This window comes from Pinus tabuliformis, chromosome 7 (genome assembly GCF_031772625.1).
Source record: "Pinus tabuliformis cultivar Carrire ecotype Pingquan chromosome 7, CPIR1, whole genome shotgun sequence".
Taxonomy (NCBI): Eukaryota; Viridiplantae; Streptophyta; class Pinopsida; order Pinales; family Pinaceae; genus Pinus; species Pinus tabuliformis.
The window spans coordinates 438,767,303-438,777,441 of NC_142293.1; the positions used below are offsets into that span (position 1 = coordinate 438,767,303).

The 10,139-nt window shown below is 37.7% G+C and overlaps 1 protein-coding gene across 1 annotated transcript; it reads left to right on the plus strand.

The window, feature by feature from the left end:
• Positions 1-2,854: 2,854 nt before the first annotated feature.
• LOC149247855 (olee1-like protein) lies at positions 2,855-9,870 on the plus strand. Its single transcript, XM_089455952.1, has 3 exons — positions 2,855-2,918; positions 9,127-9,219; positions 9,533-9,870. Exons 1-3 carry the CDS (start codon positions 2,855-2,857, stop codon positions 9,853-9,855), a joined length of 480 nt encoding a protein of 159 aa, XP_089312078.1. The 3' UTR covers positions 9,856-9,870.
• Positions 9,871-10,139: the final 269 nt, after the last annotated feature.

The following is a 10,139-nucleotide window of genomic DNA, read 5'->3' on the forward strand; positions in this document are numbered from 1 at the left end:
TCAGGAAAATAAAACAAAATTAAAACTAAAATTGAAGCTAAAACTAAAACTATTTCTATATTTGGTCTTTGAAATCGCACGCATGCAGCATCTGTTTGAGATGAGTCGGCTGGCCGACTTCCGATTTTAGCTGAGCTGAGAAAACATAATCGAAAAGAGTTGGCGCCATCGTTTCGGCCGAATCGATGATACACTTGATAGTCATCCACTGGCTATGTGGCTTTACCAAGTATGCCCAATAATAATCCTAGTTCAACCTCGTTAACCCTTGGATTTCTTCTGCCTTTTCTTGAGCTTTCTACTTCCAATTTGTCTCTACCGTTGCTTTCTTGCAATTTTCGGGGCTTGCAGGTGACTGAGCAATTAGCAGCTTTCCTTTTGAAGAAATGTTTCTCAGCGATGCGCGATTAGCGCTAATCGCGCATCGAAAACTACCTCCATTTCTTGGTCCGGAATTCCTTGATGGGTTTTTCACCTTTTGCGTTTTTTCCTTTTAGCGGATATAAAGCTAAAGATTTGTAAAAATAATAATTCCATAAGCTCTTGACCCTGAGTCTTAAACTGTCTATTTCTGATATCAACGTTGTCCAATATCCGCTTAACCATGTCCGTGTATGGGATAATTTTGGGCCTTGCTGCTATCCGGTGCAAGAATGAGCAAGCTAACTCTGTGATGGATGCCTCAGAAGAACTATGTGAGCCCGCAGTAGCAGTAACTTCCATTACTCTGGGTTTTTCCTCCTCATGCAGATTATACATGCCTTCCCACGTAGCAATTCCTGCGTCTCTGTTACAGGCCGTGTCTGTATACAAGGGCGCCGTTTCTTTTTCTTCAGAGCTTGGAGCTTTGCTTTTCTTTTCCATTATATCCTGCGTATTGCTTTGTATCGTTCTCTGTTCTCCGTTCCTGAAATTCACAAGTGAAGTGAAAATAATGACAAGGAAGGGTGATGGGAAATTTTTAAATGCCGAAAATGCATAAAGTATACCACCTTACGTGAGATGATTTTTCGATAAACACGACCCCATATTCCATTAATAACTGGCAACTAACTCATTTATTAACATTAAAGCACATAACCAGGTGTCAGTTTATGGAAAATACTTTTTTGAACCACGCACCTAAAAGATCTGCGATGAAGTGATTTTGCGATTTTCTTCACAATATCGTAGATCACAACATCGCAGAATCATAACATCGCTGAGTTGATCACTCGTGACATCGCATTATCACATTGTCGCTGATATTGCAAAATCGCAGTATCACAATATCGCAGATCGCAGGAATGTGATATATGCCAATCTTTGCTATTATGTTTCCTACGAAATGCGGTTTGCGATCGGCATTGTCGCATATCGGCAAATTAAAGTGTTTCAATGTAAGTTGTGCTTGATGTATGCGATGAGATATTTTATTATCGCATATCGCGATCTCGCAATGTTGGAATTCGGCTTGTAAGGTAATATCCTATCATCTTTTTGCAATGCGATATTTCCTAAGGAAAGATTTTGTCTTACCTTATCATAAAACTTAGATTTTTTAGATTTTGCAAGGGGGTTTCCTAAGCTTATGATGGTAAGTTTTATTCGAAAAGGAAATTTAAAAACTAATTGATTTTTAAATTTTTAGGTAAGGGTCCCCACTTATTTAGTATTAGGAATAACACTAAATAAGAAGGGGGGTTGTTGCTAGCCACAACACAACTCCAAGTTGAGCATGGACATACTTACAAATTGCCTTCATACTGGGTTGTAGAATGAGCCACTCATCTCAAAAATGTTGCAAAAGCAACCGTACTTCCAGTTAAATTCTAGGGATGCAGTTAGAATCACTTGTGGAGAGAGTGTCCACAAAATCTATTAAGCAAAAGGGAGATAGTGAATAATGTGCAAGAAGCTTCAACTGTTAATGACATTGCCTGCAACATTATATGGAAGGAAAGCAGACCATCAGTCAAAAATGATGGAAGACCAAGGTACAATTTCTGAGTAGAAAGTTTCAATATTAATAGATCGTGGATATGCTCTAAGTTATTTTTTCATGGTAATGTGGAATTGTTATTATTTTGCATTTAATTTTATGGGTTGAATTTGTGTGAATGATGTGGGTACTTCGTTAATTGTCTAGTTTGATATTTTGATTAAGGGATCATATCCACAAGGAGTCAGTGAGTTGGTCAGAAGTATGATCCCCTTTTGGTGCTTCTACATCAATACAACTCCATTGGTTGATTTCTATGAATGACAAATGTTGGATACATTGGTTAAGGACCTATACCTCAAAGGAGTTGGCCTTGAGTTTGATCCACCTATGGTTCCTATGCATTGTTACAATTCAACATACAACTCGATGACTAAATTTCAACAAATGACACACATACCTTGTCAAATGCCAAATGAAATTTTTTAAAATATATATTTTTTAATTGAATTGTAAACAAATACACACTTCATTTCCCTAATCATTTCCATAATAAGAGTGTTAATGGTATTAATGAAGGTGCCTTCAGAATAATGCCCACCACCCTTAAACATAATGGACATTTATGTTAAGAGGGCACACCTGGCCCCCAAACCATATGGCTTGTAAGATCCAAATATTTATGTTTATGACTCCGAAAAAACATGTTTACAGCCAGGCTCACGCTGAGCAGGAGGGACACTGTGACAGTTATATCTTACTCAGAAAATTTGTTCATGATCACCGGGTTATATTACACCATTCTCTTCGCTCTTCCACACTCAGACCAAGAATCATTCATATATACATACATATATAGGTGCTTCTTCCATTCCTAATCCAACCAGTATTTTGATCTTTGTTGCTTCTTTAGGCGAGGTGGGTATCTGAACAATGGCCAAGCTATCTGCTTTCTCTGGCTTGATCGCCCTTTTCGCCTTGTTGGGTGTTGCCAATGTTGTAATATTAATTTCCAACTGGGCACATTTAATTCCGAAAACCACGATGGATTTCCCTTCACCACCTTTCACGCAGCGTGGTATTTCGTGGGGAGGCTCCGATCACACTGACCAACTGATGCGTGTCCACAGTACGGTTTCAAAACCACTAATCCCCCGGAACGTAAAGTTCGATTAAAAGGGGCTCTCGGGGAATTAATGTTAGCCATTCTATTGACATCAATGGTTGATGATCAAACCTGCACCTTGGAGCATTTAATAGTTGACGTGAAGTGAATTTTTTTTACTGCCAGTTTATCAGTAAATTAATTAATGTTGAAGTACCTTCGATCTGAAATTTAATTTGTCACCATGCTGAAGTAATTAGGAAATGTCCTGTGGTCAGTAGATATAGGTAAAGTTTTTAATTTTAATGTTTTTAATTTTTCACGGGTGTATTTTGTTTTTACTGTAGATGTAAAAAAAAAAAGTCAACTTCTGCCTTGTAGTGCATAGCAATGTGAAAACTCGCTGCAATGCAAATGAAGAAATTTTTTTCACACAGCAGTGAAAAAGGGTAATGTAAATTTTTGTTGGTTGAATATGTAATGTTTCTTTTTGAGGGCATATGGAATGTAACGCTGCAGCGCGTAAATAAAAATTTTACACAGCAGTGTTGAATTTTTATTGGGAGACAGAGTATTTTTTTTGTTGCAGAGACAGAGAAAATTCCTTTTGGAACTGGTGTAATCCCTCTGTTGGAGGAAGAAGATCTTATTTTGTAACTGGCAGTATTTATTAATGAATATAAAGTTTTTTATGGGTGTGAAAAATCTCTGTTCTCAGAAAACAATTTAGCTTCCCTGTGTTAAAGATCATGTGGCAAAAACAAAGTATTACTCTCTCTTCAGTGATTTTGTTTTGGAATTTACCACAAAATTCCCAACAGTGGTATCAAAGCTTCTCCAGGCTCTTTGAAGGTGTCAAAGAAGTTGAAAGAAGGGTTTCTTGCTGCAGCAGCTTCTCTAATAGAGTGAAGACTCAGTCAAGAAAGGATCCAAGTATTTCTCAAAGTTTTTTTTGTGTTGTTGTTGAGAACAGTCAGTGATTTTTAAATACATAGTGAGAGTTTAGAGTGCAAGGAATGGTTGGCTCCAGCACCAGCACTAGCATGGGTATTTTTAATACTCTGCTCCCACAGTTTAATGGGAAAAACTATGACTATTGGGCAATAACCATGAGAGCCCTGTTTGCCTCACAAGATTTATGGGAACTTGTTGAATATGGGTTTGAAGAACTAAGAGATGAAGATGAGTTTAATAGATTAACTCAGGCAGAGAAAGATCTATTGAAGAGAAATAAGAAGAAGGATTCAAAAACCCTCGTATTTTTGTATCAAGCAGTGCATGAGAGTGTGTTTCCAAGGATAGCCGCAACCAAGACATCCAAAGAAGCATGGCAAACTCTCAAGACAACCTATCAAGGCATGGGGAAAGTGAAGACAACAAAACTACAGTTGCTGAGGAGAGATTTTGAGAATCTGTGCATGAAGGAGTCAGACAATATTAAATCATTCTTCACACATGTGATTTGTCTGGTCACACAAATAAGATCTCATGGAGAAATTCTTGAAGAAAGGAGGATTGTGGAGAAACTATTGAGGGTCCTACCCTTAAAGTTCGATGTGATCGTCACCACCATAGAAGAGACAAAGGATATCACAAACTTTTTAGTTGATGAACTTCATGCATCACTGATAACACATGAGTAGAGGTTGAGTAGAAATGAAAACTCATCTCTAGAGCAAGCCTTTAAGACTCAGATGTCCTTTGGAAGAGGAAGAAGTCAAGACAGAGGAAGCAAGAGAGGAAGAGGAAGAAGCCAAAACAGAGGTGGGAGAAACACTCCAACAAATGCTCAAGGAACAAGCAGCAGTGAACAAAGTGGACAACATCATGCTCAAGGAAAAAGGTATGAAAATCCAATGTCCAATGTTACTATTGTAAAACATATGGGAATTATGCAAATGAATGTAGGAAGAAGCAGCATGATATGACTAAGAGATCAAGTGAAAATATCACTAGAGAAAATATCAGCCAAGATAATGTTCTTTTAGCTTGTAATATGGCTGAAACAAACAGTGATGATATATGGTTTCTAGACTCCGGTTGCAGCAACCATATGACAGTAAACATAGCCCTATTTTCTGCTTTAAATCAAAATGTGAAATCACAAGTCACACTTGGGACTGACAGTAAAATTTATGTTATGGGAAAAGAAGAAGTAAAAATATTTACAAAGAAAGGCGAAAAGAAAACCATAGCAGATGTCTATTATGTTCCTTGAATGAAGTGTAACCTCTTAAGTATTGCACAACTTGTTCAAAAGGGGTACAATGTTTTCTTTGTGAATGATGTATGCACCATCTTGGATAGAGGACCCAGCAAACGATGTATTGCTGAAGTGAAGATGACGAGGAATAGGATGTTCCCTCTTAGAATAAGAGCAGATTTGAAAAATAAAGAAGTAATAGCAGAAGTGACACAATAGGCTTTCCAAAGCGTACCAAAGGATGGAAATTGGTTGTGTAACTTGAGATTTGGCCATCTCAACTTTGGAGGTCTTAATTTGTTGAGTAGAAAAGGAATTGTAAGAGGATTACCATTGATAGAGAAACTAGGCAGCCTTTGTGAAGGTTGTATCTTGGGGAAACAACACAGAGAAAGGTTTCCATCAAAGGAAAAGCATAAGGGAAAAAGCACCCTTAGATATTTTCCACTCAGACTTATGTGGACTGATACAAACTCCATCACTTGCAGGCAGCAATATTTTCTAACATTCTTTGATGATTTTACTAGAAATACTTGGGTTTATTTTCTAAAGAACAAAAGTGAAGTGTTTGAAAAATTTAGCAATTTCAAAGCACTTGTGGAAAACCAAAGCGGGCTGCATATCAAAGTTCTGAGAACTGATAGAGGAGGTGAGTATATCTCCAATGAATTTCTACGTTTTTGTAGAGAAAATGGAATTCACAAACAGTTTACCACTAGGTACACTCCGCAGCAAAATGGAGTAGCTGAAAGAAAGAATAGGGCCATCATGGATATGGCGATGAGTATGTTAAAGGCAAAGCATTTTCCAAATGATTATTGGGCTGAAGCTGTACACTGTGCAATATATATTTTGAATAGGTGTCCTACAAAAGCAGTTATGAATAAAGTGCCGGAAGAAGCATGGAGTGGGAGAAAGCAAAGGTCACCCACATGAAATTTTTTGGATGTGTGGGTTATGCACACATTCCAAATCAGCTAAGGAAGAAGTTGGACAACAAAGGGGAGAAATGTATTTTCATTGGATACAATGAGGAATACAAATCTTACAGGTTGTATATCCCATCTACCAAGAAGTTTTTTGTGAGCAGAGATGCTCAATTCATTAAGGAGGAAGCTTGGGATTGAAGCATAGAGAAAACAGTGAATGTTAAAAACTGTTTTTCTCATGATAAAGATGATGAGGAGATGGCTGAAATACATCCCCAAACAGCAGCGCCAACACAAGGACATCAAGAGACACCCTTGAGGAGAAATGAAAGTGCTTCTCCAAGCACACCACAAGGAGGAAATTCAAGTGCTTCTTCAAGCACTTGTACACCAAATGAAAGAGGCAAGAAGTTCAGAAATTTAAATGACATTTATGAGCAAGAGGCAGCAAATGAAGGTATGAATTCTTTGTTTGCTTTATATTGTCATGTTGATGACCCTATTCATTTCAAAGATGCTATTAAGTATACGAAATGGATAGAAGCTATGGATGAGGAAATCAATGCCATAGAGAGAAACAAGACATGGGATTTGGTTGAACTACCAAAAGGAAAGGAAGTCATTGGAGTTAAATGGGTCTACAAGACCAAGAGTAATGCTGAAGGAAAAATAGAAAGACACAAGGCAAGACTTTTTGTCAAAGGATACAAGCAGCAGTATGGGAGAGATTATGAGGAAACTTTTGCACCAGTTGCAAGAATGGAAACCGTGAGAGCAGTGTTGTCCATAGCAGCACAAAACAAGTGGAAAGTTTACCAAATGGATGTGAAGTCAGCATTCCTAAATGGAGTGTTAATGGAAGAGGTTTACATTGAACAACCTCTAGGCTACGAAAAGAAAGGCCAAGGACAAAAAGTATGCAGATTGAAGAAAGCTCTTTATGGGCTAAAGCAAGCACCAAGAGCGTGGTACAATAGGATAGATTCCTATCTACTAGAAAATGGATTTGATAAGTGTGAGGGAGAACCCACTATCTACATCAAAGAAAAAGATGGTAAAATTCTAATTGTTGTGTTATATGTTGATGATGTTATTTTCATAGGTAATGATGATTATCTCATGGAAATCTCAAAAGAGTCATGAAAGAAGAATTTGAAATGACTGACATGGGTTACCTGAGATACTTCTTAGGAATAGAAGTAGACCAAAAGGAAAATGGGATTTCTATTTCACAAGCAAAATATGTTAATGAAGTGTTGAAAAGATTTAATATGCAGGACATCAAGGCAGCAATCACTCCCACAGTGATGGGATTAAAACTCAGCAAAGAGGACGGCAGCAAGGATTTTGATCCTAGTTTGTACAAGAGCATAGTTGGCAGCCTCATGTATTTGACTGCAACTAGGCCAGATATAATGTATGTTGTTAGTTTAATTTCGAGATTCAGGGAGAGGCCAAAAGAAGCACATTGGCAGGCAGCAAAAAGGATTTTGAGGTATGTTAAAGGTACTAAAAGGTTTGGAATTTTATATACTGTCTCAGAATGTTCAGATTTAATTGGATACACTGATAGTGATTGGGCTAGAAGTGTAGATGATCAGATAAGCACATCCGGTTATGTTTTTCACATGGGTTCAGGAGCCATTTGATGGGCTTTTAAGAAACAACCTATTGTAGCATTGTCTATAGCAGAGCTAGAATATGTGGTAGCTACAGCAGCACCATGTCAAGCAGTTTTGGATGAGAAGAATGTTAAGGAGCTTAGGCCAAGAGGAGGCAAAAGGAACAATGATTTTTTCTGACAATAGCTCAGCTATTGCATTATCCAAAAATTCGGTGTTTCATAAGAGAACAAAACACATTGACACAAAGTTTCATTACATCAGGGAATTAGTAAGCAATGGAGAAATTGTTTTAAGACATTGCAAGACTCAGGATTAGGTTGCAGACATTCTGACCAAGCCATTGGCATAGAAAAGTTTTGAATTTTTGAGGAAATGTTTGGGTATGACTGATAACCCAGCATTTGAAATTAAAGGGGAGTTTTGAAATATTAATTTCCAACTGCGTGCATTTAATTCCGAAAACCATGATGGATTTCCCCACGCCACCTTTCACGCAGCGTGGTATTTCGTGGGAAGGCTCCGATCACACCGACCAACTGACACATGTACACAGTACGGTTTCAAAACCACCAATCCCCCGGAATGTAAAGTTTGACTAAAAGGGGCTCCCGGGGAATTAATGTCAGCCGTTCGATTGACATCAATGGTTGATGATCGAACCTACACCTTGGAGAATTTATCAGTTGACATGAAGTGAATTTTTTTTTACTGCCAGTTTATCAGTAAATTAATTAATGCTGAAGTACCTTCGATCCGAAATTTAATTTGTCGTCATGCTGAAGTAATTAGGAAACGTCCTGTGGTCATTAGATATAGGTAAAGTTTTTAATTTTTCACGGGTGTATTTTGTTTTTACCGTAGATGTAAAAAAAAAAAAAAAATCAACTTCTGTCTTGTATTGCATAGCAATGTGAAAACTCGCTGCAATGCGAATGAAGAATTTTTTTTCACACAGCAGTGAAAAAGGGTAATGTAAGTTTTTGTTGGTTGAATATGTAATGTTTCTTTTTGAGGGCATATGGAATGTAATGCTGCAGCGCGTAAATAAAAATTTTACACAGCAATATTGAATTTTTATTGGGAGACAGAGTATTTTTTTGTTGCAGAGACAGAGAAAATTCCTTTTGGAACTGGTGTAATCCCTCTGTTGGAGAAAGAAGATCTTATTTTGTAACTGGCAATATTTATTAATGAATATAAAGTTTTTATGGGTGTGAAAAATCTCTGTTCTCAGAAAACAATTTAGCTTCCCTGTGTTAAAGATGCTGTGGCAAAAATAGAGTATTACTCTCTATTCAGTGATTTTGTTTTGGAATTTACCAGAAAATTCCCAACAGCCAATTCTTATACTGGCCATAACTTTTATGTTACGGGCAAGGTTTACTGCGATAACTGTGTTGCTGGATTCCCCACCAGGATTTCACCTGCCATATCTGGTAAGCCAGCAACCACCCATCTTGGATAGATTTTCAATTTGTTTTGCAGTTTTTGTAGATTGTCATTTGGGCAACTGGATTTTCTTATTGATCTGGTGCTAAAGAATAGATCTGGTTGTAAGATCCTCCATGTGGAATGTTATTTGTGCTTTTCTGAATAGATCTATTCTTCCCGTTTGCTATAATTTGTGTTCACATTGCTTTCATTTTCTACACTCATTTTTAAGAGAAATGCGGGTTTTTGTCTGAAGCATAGAATGCACAGGGCAACCCTATGTTTGGTTCTGATATTTTGAGTATGAGTGTTGTGCAGGTACCAGTGTAGCTTTTGAGTGCAAGGATCCTGCTGGTAAGAGATTGTTCTATAATGAACAGCACACCGACAACGATGGGCTTTTCAGTATCGCTGTTAAGGGTGAGCACGAGCACGAAGCCAGTGAGGCATTTACAGTGAGCAGCCCAACCTCATGCAACCTTAAAACTGATAGCAGCCAAGGTCCAGTTTACCTAACTCACAACAATGGGATCAATTCGGACGAAAGAAAGACTGGGCCTTTTGCCTTCAGATCTACCACAAACAACCCTGCTTTTCAGGCTGTGTTGGTAGAATATAACATATATAATGACTCTGACTAGCTTTTATTGCCTCTCCATGCGTTTGTGTCAGTTTTTGGCTTTTCATCGCTTCTTTCTGTTATGGATTTTGGCTGAGTCCTGCTACTATTTCTCATGGGTTTTCCTGCATGAGAATCTGTGCCACCAGTGAATATAAATATAAAAGGTTGTAGAGATTAGTTGAACTATTTATCTATTGTGATGGTGTTCATGAATACCTGGATTCATTTGGGGCTAAGACTGCAAAAGTTTGGAATAATTTCTTGTGACCCTATTGTGGGGTTTCCTTATTGATTTTATTTAGG